Below are 20,651 nucleotides of genomic sequence, written 5' to 3'. Positions count from 1 at the left end.
TTTGAATAGCCAAAAACAATTTTGATGAAGAATACAGTTGGGGGAGCTCATACTTTCTGATTTTTTTTTTTTTGTGTGTGTGTGTGGTTTTTGGGTCACACCCGGCAGTGCTCAGGGGTTATTCCTGGCTCCAGGCTCAGAAATTGTTCCTGGCAGGCACGGGGGACCAAATGGGACACCGGGATTCAAACCAATGACCTCCTGCATGAAAGGCAAATGCCTTACCTCCATGCTATCTCTCCGGCCCCATACTTTCTGATTTTAAAATATATTACAAAGTAAGATAGTATGGCAAAGGATTAAGGCAAATAGATCAATGGAATAGAATAAAAAGTTCAAACAAAAGTCATATATATGATGAAATGATGTTCCACAAAAGTGCCAAGATCACACAATGGGAAAGGCCAGTTTCTCCAATAAGCAAGCCCTGCCAGGAGTGATCCCTGAGGGGCCGGAGAGATAGCATGGAGGTAAGGCGTTTGCCTTTCATGCAGAAGATCATTGGTTTGAATCCCGGCATCCCATGTGGTCTCCTGAGCCTGCCAGGAGATATTTCTGAGCCTGGAGCCAGGAGTAACTCCTAAGCGCTGACGGGTGTGACCCCCCCCCAAAAAAAAAAAGGAGTGACCGCTAAGTGCAGAGCCAGAGGTCAGCCCTGAGTACCAGGTATGGCCCAAAAGCCAAAACACAAAAAACAACAAAAATATATGCTAAATACCATTAATTATCAAAGCAAATAAAACCACTGTAATAATAAATTATAAGTAAATAACAAATTATTGTTTATTGTGCATAATAATAAATTTATTATTATGCATGATAAATAAAGAAAAACAGAATATAGGGAAATCTGAGCACTTTTGTTAGTGGATTATAAAATGGTGCAACTACTATAGAAACCTTCATGGAAATTCCTAAAAAATTAAAAAAATACCATATGACAAGTCATCTTACATCCTGTATGTCTAAAAAAATTAAAAAGTCTCAGAGAAGTATGTGTATATCCACATACAGTAAGTAGTACTATTCATAAGAACAATTACTGTGACCTTGGAACAAGATGTGGTCAACAAATAAGAAATGTTTTCTAGGGCCCGGAGAGATAGCACAGCGGCGTTTGCCTTGCAAGCAGCCAATCCAGGACCAAAGGTGGTTGGTTCAAATCCCGGTGTCCCATATGGTCCCCCGTGCCTGCCAGGAGCTATTTCTGAGCAGACAGCCAGGAGTAACCCCTGAGCACTGCCGGGTGTGACCCAAAAACCAAAAAAAAAAAAAAAAAAAAAAAAAAAATGTTTTCTAGCCTTGAAAAGGAAGAAAATACCCTCACATGCTACAGCAAGGATGAACTCTGAAAGAGAAAATACATGAAGTGACATAAGCCAGACACCAAGAATAAATATTGCAAGATTCTACTTCTATGAAATGCTTCAGTGCAGTGAAAGTCACAGTCCAAGAAGCAGAGAATAAGTGTGACGTTAGGAAAGAGAATGGGGAAAGTTTCTAATGGTTTCACTTGTGGAAGATGGAGAGATATAGTTTAAAAATGTGTTTTACAACCATGAGAATATATTTAACACTACACACTTAAAAATGGTTAGGGTGGTTAATTTTAAATATTTTTAACTACACATAAAAATAAAATTTTACTTACTGGAGGTCTTCTGCCATGACTAGTTCTCACAGCTTGCTGGAAAGCTGTGTCATTCTCCAATTCCTAAAATGGAAAAGCAAACTGAACATTCAACATACTGAGACATTTTCTAGAATGGTTCAACCAACCTCTTCCAATAGTACTCAAGTTCTACTATATATAATTCCCATGCATCTCCTGACATTCAGGCAGGGTTCAGAAAGTCCTCCCAAATCTATCCCCTTCTAACAACTCAAACTATCAATGTTTCTTCCTGCCAAAGGAAGAGGAGAACTGGCAATATAGATCAAATTTAAGGATATTTTACTGGACACTATTTGAAGGGGTACATCTGGTTAGAAGAAAGGATAAGGCCTTTCTTCTTTCTTCTCAAGCTGCTATAACAGAGAATCACATCCTGTTTTCTTCCTCCCTGCTTCTCAATCTCTTTCCCTCTTCTTCCACATGTTGGGACCACAGCTACCAAATACTAATAACATAGCTTCCTTCCAGAGGAAGTTGTAAAACAGAAAAGCCATTTTATAAGAGCACTTTTTCTTGTTCCATTACTGTTTGACTAGGTGAAAAAGAAGTCTCTTTTGGTGTTTAAAAATGATGATACTCAGAAAATAAAATGCAAGTGATTACTTATGTAGAAAATTACTTACTATACTCTTTTTATTTATCATAATAGAAAACTGAAAATAAAATCATATGTCTAGAAAATAGTTCTAATTAACAGTATGTACAGTGTTATATTTTAAATGTATATAATGTATACAGTATATAATGGTTTATACAGTGTATACAAGCCTCGAATTCACAGACCACAATTTTCACTAGAGTTAAGAAGTAACCCCTAAGTGTCACCAGGTGCAACCCAAAAAACCAAAAAAAAAAAAAAAGTAATTCTAAATTGATTATTGAAATTAATTTAAGGGCTGTGGCGATAATAGACAAAGGACATTTGCCTTGGATGTAGCGGACCTAAGTTTGATCCCTGGCAATCCATATGATACCCTGAGCCCAACCTGAGTGCAGAGACAAAGCCCTGAGCACTGCTAGGTGTAGCCCCTAAACCACACACAAACACACACACACACACACACACACACAATATAAATATATTTAAGGGCATTATGTATATTTATATATAATAAATTTTATTTTAAAATATCTTATTAAGATGGAACAGAGGATATAATGAAATGTTAAAATTAAAACAAAAGTAAATGCTGTTCAACTCCAAACATGAGAAAAGAAACTATCTGTATGCAAGAAGAAAAGACAAAAGAATATACTACAGTAGTTATTTCTGAATGTGAGATTATGGACGTTTTGTTGTTTTAGTTATAGTTTTTGGTGGTGCACAGGGCTTACTCCTGACTTCTGGTGGTACTCAGGGAATTATAAGTGATGTCAAAATCAAAGTAGAGTTGGAGGCATTCAAAATAAGGACCTTAATTTCCATACTATTCTCCTACTCAATCTTTCCTACGTAATGCACTAGCTGAAGATAACTTTTTCTCTTTTATTTTTTTTTTTTTTTTTTTTGGTTTTTGGGCCACACCCGTTTGACGCTCAAGGGTTACTCCTGGCTATGTGCTCAGAAATGGGACGCCGGGGGATCGAACCGCGGTCCGTTCCTTGGTAACGCTTACAAGGCAGACACCTTATCTCTAGCGCCACCTTCCCGGCCCCTGAAGATAACTTTATAAAGAATGTTTTTAACATTTTGGAAACTATAAATCTCACAATAATGTCAACAGATTTAAAATGTCCAATAACTTTCTTCATACTAAGTTCACCATTTATGTAACTAGAGCATTAACTATTTAACAAATAAAGATTTTTAGATACAGACATTTAAAAACAAAAGCAGGCTATATACATACACAAATACAATATCATTTTATTAAAAACTATGCAGTGCTATATATATTTACATAGGGATATAACTGCTTGGGGGTAAACACTATTACATTTGTTCCTGATTATTTCTGGGTAGTGGCAATTCCAATGATCTTCATGTTTCTTTGGACTTAAATCTATTTACCAAATTTTCTAAAAATTACTTGAACCATTTAATTTAAAAAAGAGAAAATAAATAACATGGTACTCTAAATTTAGAGTATTTACTTTAAGCATCATCTTCCTTTCAGCTACAACTGTTATTACTAGTGGAAGTGAGTCCTTAATACTTATACTTTTTGATTCATGACACCTAATCTAAAGTACCAGGAAAGTAGAACCTTGAAACTCAAAAGATCAGATGAACCAGCAAGTTAACAAAAACAAAAACAAAAAATGATCAATGTAAAGTCATCCATTTTTACCTCAGTATCATAGGTTGGATTGTAGTCATTATAACCAGAATAAAGATCACCTTCATCTGTTTCTGGGGCCAGGTGTACATTTTGCATCATTTGTACCTATGAAAAGTCAACACCATAAAAATTTTCTTAGTATAAAATATAATTCTTAAATAAAACAAAGTATATCTAAATTCCTTTCTGGTCAAATTTATCTCGATCTATTTTATAATTGAAAGTATTTTTCACATCAAATCTTCAAAATAAGATGTCAAACATTCACTTGTTGCCCTTTTAAATATTCTCTCTTCCTTTTTCTTTTCTATTTTTTCTTTCTATTCTTTTTTAAAATAACTTTGTTCTTATTTATCTGGACACAAATGTATTATGGTCAACTATGCAATGCATTTCTTTAAATAAAGTAAAAAAAATGTTAAGAGTGATCTCTGAGCACAAAAATATAAGTAAATCTGAGCAGTGCTTGGCATGACCAAAAAGAAAAAACAAAAACAAAACAAAACAAAACAAAACAAAAAAACAGAATAAAAAAGAGCAAGGCAGAAACCACTAGACATGGACCTAACTAAATTATAAAGGCCAGCAACAGTGGTAGAGGTGGGATTAAAAGTGGAAGAACGGGGCCAGGCGGTGGCGCTAAAGGTAAGGTGCCTGCCTTGCCTGCGCTAGCCTTGGACGGACCGCGTTCGATCCCCCGGTGTCCCATATGGTCCCCCAAGCCAGGAGCAACTTCTGAGCACATAGCCAGGAGTAACCCCTGAGCGTTACCGGGTGTGGCCCAAAAACCAAAAAAAAAAAAAAGTGGAAGAACATATACTTGGTGTATTTGAGACCCTGTGTTTGAGTTCTAGCACTACATAGCTTCCTGGAGTACTTCTGAATATAAAGGTGGCCCCACACATCCCTGGGAATGGTCCCCATAGCAACATTAAATACAGCAACAAAAAGTATCAGCAACACAAACTATAAGGATACTCATACCTTCTGGCAGGAGAGTCAAACTGTACAATCTTGAAAAGAAGTCCAAATTCATAAATATTTCATAAAGTTAATATGTAGCTCTATGGCCCAGTAATTTCACTCCATATTTGCCTAAAGGAAATGAAAGTATGTTTATAAAATTATTTGTGCAGAATATTCATAGACACTTTATCATACTAGTTGAAAATTAGAAATAAAAGAAGTTTCTATAAATAGTAGGGATAACCAAATTAAGGTATGTTTATGCAGTGAAGTACTATTCAGCAATAAAAAAGATATGCCTGGGACCTGAGAGATAATGAGTAAGGTGCTTGCCTTGTACCTGACTATCCTGAATTTTATCCCTAGCACCACATAGATCCTTTTAGCTTCACTAGAAGTGAGCACAGAACCAGGCATAAGCCTTCAACATTGCCAGGTATGGTCCCCTGCTTCCAAATATATATGTATATATACATATATTATATTTATATATATAAAACAAAATGAAGAAATCAAAATTATGCTGAATAGGGCCGGAGAGATAGCATGGAAGTAAGGCATTTGCCTTGCATGCAGAAGAACAGTAGTTCGAATCCTGGCATCCCATATGGTCCCCCGAGCCTGCCAGAGTGATTTCTGAGCATAGAGCCAGGAGTAACCCCTGAGCACTGCTGGGTGTGACCCCAAAACAAAACAAAACAAAACAAAAATTATGCTGAATAAAAAAAGCCAAACAATAAAAGTACCTGTTTCACTGATTTTAAGTTCTAGAACAAGTAATCTAGATCAGCTTTAGATTCAGAACAATCAAAGGTTGCTTCTTAGAAGTAGATAATAGAGGCTAAATGGAATTTTCTGGGGTTAACAAATATTCTGTATCTTTTTGTTTTGTTTTGTTTTTGTGTCAACACAGCAATGGGCCAGGGTTTATTCCTGACTTTGTTTCAGAGACCATTTAAGGTGCTAGGGATTGAACATGAGTTGGTCACAAGGAAGGTAAGCATTTTCCTGTTACTATCTTTCTAGCTTGGTTTTCTCTATCTTGATGGGGTATTCAGTTGTATACAGTTGTAAGGTGTATGCAGTTGTAAGTCCTATGCATTTGTTGAGAATTCTGCTTTTCAATTGTAAGTATTTTCTCAGAAAAAATATTGAGCAATATGAATAATTATTTAATGAAAAGCTTAATATCTGTAATTTAGTTTGAACTGCATAAAAATGTACAGAGGGAAAAGTTGATCACTAAGTGATAAAACAATATATCTTTAAATAAATTTAAAAAGGGCCAGGAATGTAGCCCAGCAATTATAGCACTTGCATTGCAGTTGATGAACTAGACAGATATGTGCAAATGGAAGTATCTATGTAGTAGATCTTTAAAAAAAAATTTTTTTTTACCCATTTCTCTCAGGCATTATCTGTGTGCTGAATCTCTTGACATACCTGACCATTTAGTCTTCATTGATTCTATTTCTACTTTTTTTTCTTTTGTATATATATATATATATATGTATATATATATTATTTAAACACCTTGATTACATACATGATTGTGTTTGGGTTTCAGTCATGTAAAGACCACCACCCATCACCAGTGCAACATTCCCATCACCAATGTCCCAAATCTCCCTGACCCCCACCTGTACTCTAGACAGGCTTTCCATTTCCTTCATATATTCTTATTATTAGGACAGTTCAAAATGTAGTTATTTCTCTAACTAAACTCATCACTCTTTGTGGTGAGCTTTCTGAGGTGAGCTGTAACTTCCAGCTCTTTTCTCTTTTGTGTCTGAAAATAAAAATATAGAACGCTTCACGAATTTGCATGTCATCCTTGCGCAGGGGCCATGCTAATCTTCTCTGTATCGTTCCAATTTTAGTATATGTGCTGCCGAAGCGAGCACAATCTTTAAAAAAATTTTAAGTGCATTATATTCAACATTTTAAGAAATTAATATTGGGGCTGGAGATAGCACAGCGGTAGGGTGTTTGCCTTGCACACAGCTGATCCAGGACGGATGGTGGTTTGAATCCAGCATCCCATATTGTCCCTAATGCCTGGCAGGAGCAATTTCTGAGCACGGAGCCAGAAGTAACCCCTGAGCACTGCCAGGTGTGACCCAAAAACCAAAAAAAAAGAAATTAACATTAAGAAAATTATGACAAAAAAGGCAAAATTTGGGAGAAATGTAACAACTATATATCACAAACATAGTAATCACTTAAGAATCTGGAAAGGATTCCAAGAACACTCATTTAAATCAAGTTACTACTGTCCTATTTTCCCTAAAGTCTACAATTTTAAGTGTACCAGTAAAGTTCTATATAAACTTCAGATGCATATAATGATAATACTGCTTCTTATAATCTTTTAAGGAGTCTTTGTGGGCCTGGAGAGTGGCGTTTGCCTTGCAAGCAGCCGATCATGGACCTAAGGTGGTTGGTTCGAATCCCAGTGTCCTATATGGTCCCCGGTGCCTGCCAGTAGTTATTTCTGAGCAGACAGCCAGGAGTAACCCCTGAGCACCGCCGGGTGTGGCCCAAAAAAAAAAAAAGAAGTCTTTGTATAGCTTTCTTCCTTCTTTTTCTTTATCCTTCCCTCCCTTTTTCTTCCTTTCTTCCTTCCTTTTCTTTCTTTCTTTCTCCTTCCTTCCTTTTTTACTCTCTCTTGTTCTTTCTTTTCTTTCTTTCTTCCTTCCTCCTTCCTTTCTCTTTCTTTTTCTTCCTTCTCCCCTCCTCTCCTCCCTTCCCTCCACTCCTTTCCTCTCCTCTTCTTTTTCCTTCCCTTCCCTTCCCTTCCTTTCCCTTCCCTTCCCTCCCCTCCCCTCCCCTCCCCTCCCTTCCCTTCCCTTCCCTTCTTCCCTCCTTTCCTTTCCTTTCCTTTCCTTTCCTTTCCTTTCCTTTCCTTTCCTTTCCTTTCCTTTCCTTTCTCCTTTCCTTTTCCCTTCTCTTCCCTCCCCTCCCTTCCCTTCCCTTCCCTTCCCTTCCCTTCTTCCCTCCTTTCCTTTCCTTTCCTTTCTCCTTTCCTTTTCCCTTCTCTTCCCTTCCCTTCCCTTCCCTTCCCTTCCCTTCCCTTCCCTTCCCTCTTTTCCTTTTCTTTCACTCCTGCCTCAGCACTCAGGAATCACCCCCAGTGGTGCTCGGGGGACCATATAGGATACTGAGGATTGAACCCAGGTTAGCCATGAGCAAGACAAACTCCCTACATATTACTATCGCTCTGGCCCCAAGAGTGCTTCCATTTTGGGGCTGGCTTCTTCATAAGAAAGGAAGAGTCCATGTTTCTCTCCCCAAGTCTCTCTTCAGCCTCAAGCTATGTCACTGAAATTACAGAAAGATGTAATATTTCCGATTAGCTCTCATACCACATCCTGGTCATTATTACTCTCTCCTGGCCTCACAGATCAAATCAGCAGCAAGACATTCAGAATACCAGCATTCAGCAAGACATTCAGAATATGTGTTGAATGGGTTGGTCTTTATCACCAGGCTGGAGAGACGGTACAGTAGGTAGGCATATGTCTTGCACACAGCAGGCCACAGTTTGATTCCTGCCATCACATATAGTTTCCCGAGCACACCAGGTGTGGCCCAAAACTTAACCCCACCTCAATTTTCCTGGCTTTCCTCTTTCACTCCCTGTAAAGATGCTATGAGGGTAGAAAAAGAAAAAAAAAGAAATCTTTGTATAAATTGAGGGGTCAGAGTGATAGAATAGCAGGTAGGACATTTGCCTTTCATACAAACAACCCCGGTTCAGTCCCCGACATCCCACGGTCCTCCTAGAACTGACATAAATAATTTCTAAGTGCACTGCCAAATATAGCCCAAAACACATACACAGGGGGCTGGAGTAATAGCACAGCAGTAAGGCATTTGCCTTGAATGCGGCCAACCTGGGACCGAACCAGGTTCGATCCCCGGTATCCCATATGGACACCCCCAGCCAGCCAGCAGCGACTTCAGATCGCAGAGCCAAACCCCTGAGTACCACCCAAAAAAACTAAAACAAAAAACCCCACACATATACATATATGTATGTATACATATATACTGATATATAATTCATATAATATAAAACAATCTTTTATGAAAAGTCTCATAATTTAGTACTTTTTAAAAAAGTCATAAGATTATTCAACTATTACCACAAATCATTCAACCCAAATGATTCCCTGGGCATCACCAATAGTGATTCCTGAGTGCAAAGCCAGGAGAAAACCCTGAGCTCTGCCCAATGTGGTGCCAATCCAACCCTTAACGAAAAAAAGACCCTTTAACATTCCTCAATCCTCCCATATCTCCATCCATGATATCCATGATGTCTTCAAAGATTCGAGAACTACTGCTTTATTTTGTGTCTATCTTGGAGTGCCGTGTGTGTGTGTGTGTGTGTGTGTGTGTGTGTGTGTGTGTGTGTGTGTGTGTTTGGGTTTTTCTGGGGCTCTTTTCTGCGGCTCTTCCAGAGGCCCTGCAAGACCGTGCGTGTCCAGGACGGCTGCGCTCCAAAGCTCCCTAGCAGAAAGCCTGACTGGCACCAAGAAATGATCCTTGGAGATGGGGAAACAGCGCTTGGAGCGTTTAGAGTTTTAATTTTTCCTCCTGCGATACATTTTGAGACCGCCTCGAAAGGTCTGCTAAGGGCTGTGTGAGGGCCGGGCAACACGTCTGGAGTCAAAAGGCCTCACAGCAGGGGGGACACCCGGCCACTGCGATCGGGGCGGCGTCCACGCTGAGCGGCCCCGCCTGATCCCGAGGGAGGTGCCAGCGATCCGCACAAGAACGCCGCCGGGACGGGCAAGCCCACGCCGGGACGGGACTCCCGCTCCCCGCGCCCGAGCCCCGCACTCAGCAGCCGCGGGCCAGGGTGGGCCCAGTCTCCGAGCAACCTCCCCGCGCCAGGCCCTCCGCCCGAGCTGGCGTCGCTCTCGGCTCCTACCCCTACCTTGCGGCGCCGGGAGCAGAGCGATCGCGGGGGCTGGCCGGGACGACGCGGCGGTGGCGACGAGCCACAGAGTCAAGCCCGCGTCGTTGCCACGCGGAATCCAAGGAAGCGGGTCCCAGAGTCCTCCGCGCAGTCCGGGGCGGGGGGGACCCGGCGATCGGTGGGCAGGGCCACGGGGCGGGGCGCGGCGTCCCAGGGGCGGGCGCGGGAGGCGGAGGTGAGGTGCTGGTTGATTGCAGGTTGGGAGAACTGGGCCCGGAGGCTCCAGGCGGCGGGGAGCGGGCACCTAGAGCGGAAGGGCAAGGACGTCGGAGCCTGACAGGTCTTGGAGAAATCAATCCGAAAGTAGATTTCCGAGCTCATCATGAAGAGCCCCAGCATCAGCTTGGAGCCGATTTGGTTGTGTGTGTGTGTGTGTGTGTGTGTGTGTGTGTGTGTGTGTGTGTGTGTGTGTGTGACTTTGGTTGTGTGTGTGTGTGTGTGTGTGTGTGTGTGTGTGTGTGTGTGTGTGTGTGTGTGTGTGTGTGTGTGTGTGTGTGTGTGACTTTAGAAAGCCTAGGAAACCTGTTGAGGACGTTTGGGCTCCTAAGCACGCCCTCTGGTCCTCACTGTGCTGTCCGGAGAACACTTTCAAGCCTTTCTTTGTAAAACAAAGCTCTCCAGGTATTTTTGTTTAAAGATCGGCGACAGAAAACCGTCCCAACAGCTTCGGACCTGATAACTTAATAAATGTGAATAAGAAATTAAATTTGATTTGGTCTGAGTAAATGGGGCTACATTGAATTAAAAATTTTCTGCTTGGCAAATGAAACAGGCTAAAATTAGAGGACAGCTAAATGAATGGGAGAAAATATGTACGCTCAACACATCAGATAAAGGTTTGATATCTAGGATAGACAAAGTACTCACAAAGTTTAACTGCACAAAATCTAAAAACCCCATCAAAAAATGGGAAGAGGAAATAAATAGACACTTCTCTGAGGAAGACCAATAGATAGTCAACAGGCACATGAAAAAAAAATGCTCATCACCACTTATCCTTAGGGAAATCAAGACAACAATGAGGTATCATCTTACAGTGAGGATGACACATATCAAGAATAATGGGAACAATCTCTTGGTGCTGAGAAAGGCACTCCCGTCCACTGCTGTTGGGAATGCTGCCTGTTTCAACATTTACGGAAAACAATTTCAAGGGTTCTCAGTAAACTCAAAATTAAGCTACCATATGACCCCAAATCCCATAGGGACCAATTAATTACTTACAAGAATGACCAAGTTTTGCCATTCTGAGGTGGTGATCAAGGAGTGGAAGAAATATGTATTCCATTGGGTAAAACTTTTATAAATACGGGCCCGGAGAGATAGCACAGCGGTGTTTGCCTTGCAAGCAGCCGAACGAGGACCAAAGGTGGTTGGTTCGAATCCTGTTGTCCCATATGGTCCCCCGTGCCTGCCAGGAGCTATTTCTGAGCAGACAGCCAGGAGTAACCCCTGAGCACCGCCGGGTGTGACCCAAAAACCAAAAAAAAAAAAAAAAACTTTTATAAATACACAAGAACTACATAGTGAAAAATCAGCAATATACACAAACAATATATAGGATCCAACATAAAATAGGTATAAAGGTCTAAATTGTATTCTCTAAAATTCATATGTTGAAGCCCTAACTCCTGATAATTAAATAAGACTGTATTTTGAGATATGGTCTTCAAAGAGGTAATTAAGTTAAAATTTTCTCCCAAGTATATTTTCTCTTCTCTTTTACTATCTATACATAGAAAAGCCATACTTTGTATATAATTTTATAGACTGCTACTTTATTATTTACATGTATTGTTTCTAGAAGCTTTTGGTAGTCTTAAGGAGTCTCTAAATATAGTTTTATGTGATCTGCAAACAATGAGAACTTGACTTCTTCATTTCCTATCAGGATGCTCTTGATATCTTTTTCTTGACTAATTGCTATGGCAAGTATGTCCAGTACTAAATTGAATAGGAGTGGTGAAAATGGGTGTCCTTGTCTTGGGCCAGAACTTAGAGAAATGCTTTTAGTTTTTCACCATTGAGTATACTGTTTTTCAGGGGCTTGTTTTAAATAGCTTTGGCTATGTTGAAGTACAATTCCCATCTAAAGAGTTTTTAATCATGAATGGATGATGGACGTTGTCAAATGCATCCTCTGTATCTATTGCTATGATCATAGGATTTTTTCCTTTTATTAATATGGTGTATTATATTGATTTGTTTTTGTATTTTAAACTATCCTTGCATCCCTTGGGTGAATCCTACTTGTTCATGGTCTATAATCTTCTTGATAAATTGTTGGATCTATTTGCTAATATTTTTTTGAGAATCTTTGCATCTTTATTCATCATAAATATTGGTCTGTAATTCTCTATTTTATGGATTTCGGTATTTCTGTTTTCTTTGTCTATCAGGATGATATTAACTGAATAGAAATGGTTTGAAAGTATTTTAGTTTCTTCAATTTACAGGAAGAGTATGAAAAGAATTGGTAGTGTGTTCCCTTTAAAAACTTGAAATAATTCACTAGCGAATCCATCTGGGCCTGTCCTTTGTTTTTATAAAGTCTTTTGATTACTATTTCAATCTCCTTGATAGTGATAGGCCTGTTAAGGTATTCCACATCATCTTGGTTCAAACTAGAGAGATTTGAATACATTATTGTATAATAATGTATCTATTTCTTCCAGGTTCTCTCATTTTGTGCATGAAGATTCTCAAAGTAAACCAAAGATATATCTTCTGCCTCTTTTAACTATAATTGTCATTTTCCTGATGGTCCTGCCTCATCACTGACCAATTCTCTCTGGGGACACTAATTTGACCAAATTTTAGGTACGCTGATTCTGGGGCTGTTATCACCAGGATTTCTTGGAGTGAGTACAGATATTCTTCCCCCATATCTTCCTTCTTCTAGGAAGCCTGACAGCTATAACCATGACCATAAATGCAATTGCCATGTTTGAATTGGGTTGGCTCCATAGACTCACTCTTTTCTCAAATGATATGTAAACTGAGATGTAAAAAACCATGGGTACACTGCTCCATACATCAGAAGGTGATCATCTCTGGAGAAGAGGGCAGGCCAAGCCCCTGTTCTGCATGAAGACATGCCTGCTGTCTCCATTACCCACAACATGTTTTCCCCATGACTCTGCCTCATCACTGAACCTCTAAGATTCCCTTCGGGAACAATGATCTGACCAAACTTCAGGTACACTGGTTTATCAGCAGGGATTCTTTAATCCTTGCTTCTGCATCTACCTTCTTTTGGAAGGCTTGGCAGCTAAGCACACACCCACAAACTTTGTAGTATCACTAATAGTGCTATTCATTTCTGGACAACTTTATTTGTTTAATGCTGTTATCCCTATAGGATCACATCAACTTAACAAAATGGACAGCTAGCTAGAGCTTACTAAACCTTCTGCCATTGCATTAATTGGACATACATAATTTTCAAAAATATGCTTGCTTCTCTATTTTTCTTTTGCTTTTTTTTTAAAAAAAGTTTCTTCTCTTCCTTTTTTATTTTTATTTATTTTTTATATAAACAGAGCACTCCTTTTTTTCATGAGTGCAATTTTCCCACCACCAATACCCCCTTCCTTCCCCATCCTTACCTGTATTCGAGACAGGCATTTTTTTTCTTTTTTTTATATTTTATTTAAACACCTTGGTTACATACATGATTGTGTTTGTGTTTCAGTCATGTAAAGAACACCACCCATCACCAGTGCAACATTCCCATCACCAATGTCCCAAATCTCCCTCCTCCCCACCCGACCCCTGCCTGTACTCTAAACAACCTTTCAATTTCCCTCATACATTCTCATTATTAGGACAGTTCAAAATGTAGTTATTTCTCTAAATAAACTCATCACTCTTTGTGGTGAGCTTCCTGAGGTGAGCTGGAACTTCCAGCTCTTTTTTCTTTTGTGTCTGAAAATAATTATTGCAAGAATGTCTTTCATTTTTTTTAAACCATAGATGAGTGAGACCATTCTGCATTTTTCTCTCTCTCTCTGACTTACTTCACTCAGCATAATAGATTCCATGTACATCCATGTATAGGAAAATTTCATGACTTCATCTCTCCTGACAGCTGCATAATATTCCATTGTATATATGTACCACAGTTTCTTTAGCCATTCGTCTGTTGAAGGGTATCTTGGTTGTTTCCAGAGTCTTGCTATGGTAAATAGTGCTGCAATAAATATAAGTGTAAGGAAGGGGTTTTTGTATTGTATTTTTGTATTCCTAGGGTATATTCCTAGGAGTGGTATAGCTGGATCATATGGGAGCTCAATTTCCAGTTTTTGGAGGAATCTCCATATCGCTTTCCATAAAGGTTGAACTAGATGGCATTCCCACCAGCAGTGGATAAGAGTTCCTTTCTCTCCACATCCCCGCCAACACTGTTTATTCTCATTCTTTGTGATGTGTGCCATTCTCTGTGGTGTGAGGTGGTATCTCATCGTTGTTTTGATTTGCATCTCCCTGATGATTAGTGATGTGGACCATTTTTTCATGTGTCTTTTGGCCATTTGTATTTCTTCTTTGTTAAAGTGTCTGTTCATTTCTTCTCCCTATTTTTTGATAGGATTAGATGTTTTTTTCTTGTAAAGTTCTGTCAGTGCCTTGTATATTTTGGAGATTAGCCCCTTATCTGATGGGTATTGGGTGAATAGTTTCTCCCACTCAGTGGGTGGCTCTTGTATCCTGGGCACTATTTCCTTTGAGGTGCAGAAGCTTCTCAGCTCAATATATTCCCATCTGTTAATCTCTGCTTTCACTTGCTTGGAGAGTGCAGTTTCCTCCTTGAAGATGCCTGTAGTCTCAATATCCTGGAGTGTTTTGCCTATGTGTTGTTCTATATATAATATGGTTTTGGGTCTGATATCGAGGCCTTTAATCCATTTGGATTTTATCTTCGTACATGATGTTAGTTGGGGGTCTAAGTTCATTTTTTTGCAAGTGGCTAGCCAGTTGTGCCAACACCACTTGTTGAAGAGGCTTTTCCTGCTCCATTTAGGATTTCCTGCTCCTTTATCAAAAATTAGGTGATTGTATGTCTGGGGAACATTTTCTGAGTATTCAAGCCTATTCCACTGATCTGAGGGCCTGTCCTTATTCCAATACTATGCTGTTTTGATAACTATTGCTTTGTCGTAAAGTTTAAAGTTGGGGAAAGTAATTCCTCTCATATTCTTTTTCCCAATGATTGCTTTAGATATTCTAGGGTGTTTATTGTTCCAAACGAATTTTAAAAGTGCCTGATCCACTTTTTTGAAGAATGTCATGGGTATCTTTAGAGGGATCACATTAAATCTGTATAATGCCTTGGGGAGTATTGCCATTTTGATTATGTTAATACTGCCAATCCGGGTCTGGAGAGATAGTACAGCAGTGTTTGCCTTGCAAGCAGCCTATCCAGGACCTAAGGTGGTTGGTTCGAATCCCGGTATCCCATATGGTCCCCCTGTGCCTGCCAGGAGCTATTTCTGAGCAGACAGCCAAGAGTAACCCCTGAGCACCGCCGGGTGTGGCCCAAAAAAAACCAAAAAAAAAAAAAAAATCCTGCCAATCCATGAGCAGGGTATTTGCTTCCATTTCCACGTGTCCTCTCTTATTTCTTGGAGCAGAGTTTTATAGTTTTCTTTGTATAGGTCCTTCACATTTTTAGTCAAGTTGATTCTAAGATATTTGAGTTTGTGTGGCAGTATTGTGAATGGGTTTGTTTTCTTAATGTCCATTTCTTCCTTATTACTATTGGTGTATAGAAAGGCCATTGATTTTTGTGTGTTAATTTTGTAGCCTGCCACCTTGCTATATGAGTCTATTGTTTCTAGAAGCTTTTTGGTAGTGTCTTTAGGGTTTTCTAAGTAGAGTATCATATCATCTGCAAACAGTTAGAGCTTGACTTCTTCCTTTCCTATCTGAATTTCCTTGATATCTTTTTCTTGCCTAATCGGTATAGCGAGTACTTCCAGTGCTATTTTGAATAGGAGTGGTGAGAGAGGACAGCCTTGTCTTGTGACAGAATTTAGAGGGAAGGCTTTTAGTTTTTCTCCATTAAGATAATATTTACCACTGACTTGTGCTAGATGGCCTTAACTATATTGAGAAAGGTTCCTTCCATTCCCATCTTGCTGAGAGTTTTGATCAAGAATGGGTGTTGGACCCTATCAAATGCTTTCTCTGCATCTATTGATATGATCATGTTATTTTTATTTTTCTTGTTGACGTTGTGTATTATGTTGATAGATTTACAGATGTTAAGCCATCCTTGCATTTCTGGGATGAAACCTACTTGATCATAGTGGATAATCTTCTTAATGAGGCATTGAATCCTATTTGCCAGGATTTTGTTGAGGATCTTTGCATTTGCATTCATCAGCGATATTGGTCTGTAATTTTCTTTTTTCTTTTTTTTTTTTTTTTTTTTGGATTTTTTGGGTCACACCCGGCAGCGCTCAGGGGTTTTTCCTGGCTCCAGGCTCAGAAATTGCTCCTGGCAGGCACGGGGGACCATATGGGGCGCCGGGATTCGAACCGATGACCTCCTGCATGAAAGGCAAACGCCTTACCTCCATGCTATCTCTCCGGCCCCCGTAATTTTCTTTTTTCGTAGCATCTCTGTCTGGTTTAGGTATCAAGGTGATGTTGGCTTCATAAAAGCTATTTGGAAGTTTTCCTGTTTTTTCGATTTCATGGAAGAGTCTTGCCAGGATTGGTAGTAGTTCCTCTTGGAAAGTTTGAAAGAATATATTAGTGAATCCATCTGGGCCTGGGCTTTTGTTTTTGGGCAGACATTTGATTACCGTTTTAATTTCATCAATGGTGATGAGGGTGTTTAGATATGCTACATCCTCTTCCTTCAACCGTGGAAGATTATAAGAGTGCAAGAATTTATCCATTTCTTCCAGGTTCTCATTTTTAGTGGCGTAGAGTTTTTCAAAGTAATTTCTGATTACCCTTTGAATCTCTGTCATATCAGTAGTGATCTCTCCTTTTTCATTCCTAATATGAGTTATCAAGTTTCTCTCTCTCTCTCTCTTTGTTAGTTTTGCCAGTGGTCTATCAATCTTGTTTATTTTTTTCAAAGAACCAGCTTCTGCTTTCTTTGATCTTTCGGATTGTTTTTGTGTCTTTTGGTTAGTCTTGTCTTAAATTAGGTCTTTCAGTTTTTCTCTTAAGACTGGTTTTGAGTCTGTAAAGTTTCTGAGCTGTTTTTTTGTCTGTGAAACCATGTATTCTTCCATCAAACCGAAAAGTGAGTTTTGCTGGGTACAGTATTCTAGGTGAAGCATTCATTTCTTTTTTTTTTGGGGGGGGTCACACCCGGCAGCGCTCAGGGGTTATTCCTGGCTCCAGGCTCAGACATTGCTCCTGGCAGGCACGGGGGACCATTTGGGGTGCTGGGATTCGAACCGATGACCTCCTGCATGAAAGGCAAACGCCTTACCTCCATGCTGTCTCTCCGGCCCCGGTGAAGCATTCATTTCATTCAGTCTTGTCACAATATCTCACCACTGCTTTCTGGCATTGAGTGTTTCTGTGATAGGTCTGCTGTAAATCTCAAGGATGCTCCCTTGAATGTAATTTCCCTTTTTGATCTTGCTGTTTTCAGAATTCTGTCTCTATCTGTGGGATTCATCATTGTGACTAGGATGTGTTTTGGGGTATTTTTTCTGGGGTCTCTTTTGGTTGGTACTCTTCGAGCATGCAGGATTTGATCACATATATTCTTTAGCTCTGGAAGTTTCTCTTTAATGATGTTCTTGACAGTTGATTCTTCCTGGAAATTTTCGTCCTGGGTCTCTGGGACTCCAATGATTCTTAAGTTGTTTCTGTTGAGCTTATCATAGACTTCTATTTTCATCTGTTCCCATTATTTGACTAATTTCTCCATTGTCTGTTCATTTGCTTTAAGTTTTTTTTTCCAATCTCTCCTGCTGTATGGAATTGTTATGTATCTCATCTTCCACAGCACCAAGTCTATTCTCAGCTTCTGATACTCTGTCCCACAGCTTATCCATTTTGTCATTCACTTCGTTTACTGAGTTTTCAGGCCTGTTAGTTGACATGTTGTTTCAGTTTGGGGTTTTGTGATTTCTGTCTTCATATTTTCTTGGTTCTTATTAGTGTTCTGTTCAACTCGATCCATGGTTTCTTTGAGTTTGTTGAACATCTTCCATATTGCTAATCTAAAGTCTTTATCTGAGAGGTTGATTAGTTGGTTGGTCATTATCTGGTGTTCAGAATTGTCTTCTTCATTCTCTATGTCTGATGCTGGCCTGCGTTGTTTCCCCATTGTCACACTTGTATTGTGGGTTTTTCTACGTGTTGTGGTGGTATTCATTGGCTAAATGATGCAGGCAGCCACACTCCTCTGGCTCCGCCCTTTCTGGATGGGTTGACTTGCCTCCAAGGAAGGGTAGTCCTCCGTGGATGAAGCCTCACACAGGATTAAATCTTAGGCCTGAGCACGCAACAGAGAAGACAGTCTGGAGAAAAATGCTGGGCTTCAGCGACCCAGCACAGTGTGATATTTTTCTTCTTGTTGCAATGGTGTTCTTTTCTTAGAAAAGTACACGGCCGTGTAGCGAAGTTGAGCTATGTGCTCTTCTGGAGCCTCTTTTCGGCCCACTACCAAGAGATTCACGGAAGAGGACAGTAGACAGACACACAGAGGCAGCACTCACAATTTTTCACAGTTGGGCCCCACTGGGCAAGCATAGTTTCGTGGGTTTTCCCAGCCTGACATCCTCTTCACATATTCTTAAAGGATAAATGGGAAAGAAGTTTGGAAACATTCCATTTGAAGCATGCATCACTGGCAAGAGAGCCCATAGGTTGCTAAATGTGAATTGCTTAACAATATACAAATAGGATGTAAAAGAAGACCCCTTACATTAAATGCCTGTAAGTTAAATTTTTTAAAAATGTGTTTTCAATAAAGACTAAACTCAAACATTGAAATAGTTGTAATATAGCAGGTAGGACACTTTCCTTGCTCACAACCAATCCAGGTTTGATTCCTAACACAACATATGGTCCTGAGTGAGCCATGTGTGCTGACCCTGTCAAGGGTCAATTTTCTCCTCCTGGTGCATTCAAGGACTGAGGACATTCACCCCAGTTCATGACAGAAAAAGAATGGGTCCCAGGCTGTTAACCAGAGATAGTTTACTCCTTTACAACAGTGTTTATGTAGGACCAAAAGAATTGGTATATCTGAAGGAAAGCAGGGGTAGGTGAGGCACTGGGGAGAAGCTTAGCATAATCAATGGGGTTTATAAATGCCCTGGAGCAAGGCAGTATTGAGACATTATGACCAGAACTCTGTGAGGGAGGAGGGATGGCCCAAAGTTAAGCCCAATTAAGTTTTGTGCTGCCCTTCCCCATCTCTGATGTGGTGATTTTGAAGATTTCAACCTCAAGGAGAATCACCAGAACAATCCTTCTACAGGACCCTGGAAGAAATAGCTTTACTAGCTAGGTGGTTAGGAAACAGTGTCAGAGAGCATCCAATAGCCTGACCACAGAGCCAGAAGTGAGCCCTGAACACTGAGCCGGGAGCAAATCCATCAGAGGCAAGTTATACCTAAGCATGAAGCCAGGAGTGATCCTTGAGAAAAGAGCCAGGAGTGATCCTGAGCACTAGTGCAAGAGTGGTCCTCGAGCATTGGGCCAAGAGTGATTGCCTATGACTGGGCTAGCAGTGGTCTCCAAGCACTGGGGACCCCTGAATACTGTGCTGGGAGTGAGCCCTAACCAGGGCCAAATAAGGTCCCATTTGAGAAATATGGAACAAGCTTCAGGGTCTAGTCCTGCAGTAACGATGACACATAGAACCCATGGCAGGGCTAAAGACCCACAGAACCTGTCTACACTGCATGGGGTAAGAACAGTCCAGTGTGGACTGGAGGACAGAGATGCTCATGAGTACTAGACCACAAAGATGCAGACCTCAGCCTCTCTCTGCCACAGCCGCTGTTTCTTGGAGAATAGGCACCAGAATCTGTACAGATCTCACGTTAGTGGGACCTCCCAGTGGGTGTTAGCTCCCGATTCGAGATCATCCCACAAGGACCAAGAGAGATAGTATTGTGAAAATGCAAGGGAGCTTTATTCCAGCATGCTGGGGTCAACCACTTCCTAAGAAAACGGTAACCCCAAGTGGACTCGCAGCCCCCCTTTTTATAGGGAATTTAGGGCATTCCTTTCTGGGAAGTTGAATTTTAAAACTATAGGTTCTGGGGCTGGAGAAATAACACAGCAGTAAGGAGTTTGTTTGCCTTGCATGCAGCCGACACAAGAAGGACAGTGTTTTGAATCCCAGTATCCCGTATGGTCCCCCGAGTTTTCCAGGAGTGATTTCTGAACGTAGAGCCAGGAGTAACCCCCCTGTGTGTGGGTCAAAAACCAAACAAAAAAACCCCTACAGATTCTTATTCTATATTGCATCAACTGGCTAGGATTGGTCATTAGTCATATATCTTGCATCAAACAGGTAGGGTTGGTCGTAGGATATATGTTGCATCTGACAAATGGCTGTGGTGGGTGGTAGGCTTCGTGAAAGAAAATCATGTGTTCTAAGACCCAGGGTGCCGTAGTCAGTTTCTGTAATCGTCTTCAGACCTAGAATATGATTGTCATATTGCTGTATTTCCGGTATCTTGCTTCTTCTGGGCCTACTCTTTGTTCCTTAGAACTTGAGCTTGTCTTACGTGTCTAAGTAAAGCCAGTG

At 40.4% G+C, this 20,651-nt stretch overlaps 1 protein-coding gene and 1 non-coding gene across 2 annotated transcripts in view; both read right to left on the bottom strand.

Annotated features, from left to right (window-relative positions):
* The window catches only part of IFT88 (intraflagellar transport 88), a 133,425-nt gene extending 128,402 nt beyond the window's left edge, over positions 1-5,023 (bottom strand). The window contains exons 1-3 of the mRNA XM_049778222.1: positions 4,942-5,023; positions 3,967-4,062; positions 1,652-1,714 (exon numbers count right to left, since the gene is read on the bottom strand). Of these exons, the coding sequence (XP_049634179.1) occupies positions 1,652-1,714; positions 3,967-4,056 (153 nt within the window). The 5' untranslated portion in view covers positions 4,057-4,062; positions 4,942-5,023. The remainder of the gene's footprint in view (positions 1-1,651; positions 1,715-3,966; positions 4,063-4,941) is intronic.
* A 1,697-nt stretch (positions 5,024-6,720) lies between these two features.
* Positions 6,721-6,827, bottom strand: LOC126016874 (U6 spliceosomal RNA). The gene has a single exon (XR_007498559.1). It is a non-coding gene; the product is annotated as a U6 spliceosomal RNA (small nuclear RNA).
* Positions 6,828-20,651: the final 13,824 nt, after the last annotated feature.

This window comes from Suncus etruscus, chromosome 8 (genome assembly GCF_024139225.1).
Source record: "Suncus etruscus isolate mSunEtr1 chromosome 8, mSunEtr1.pri.cur, whole genome shotgun sequence".
Taxonomy (NCBI): Eukaryota; Metazoa; Chordata; class Mammalia; order Eulipotyphla; family Soricidae; genus Suncus; species Suncus etruscus.
This window is presented reverse-complemented; position numbering and strand designations above follow the sequence as displayed.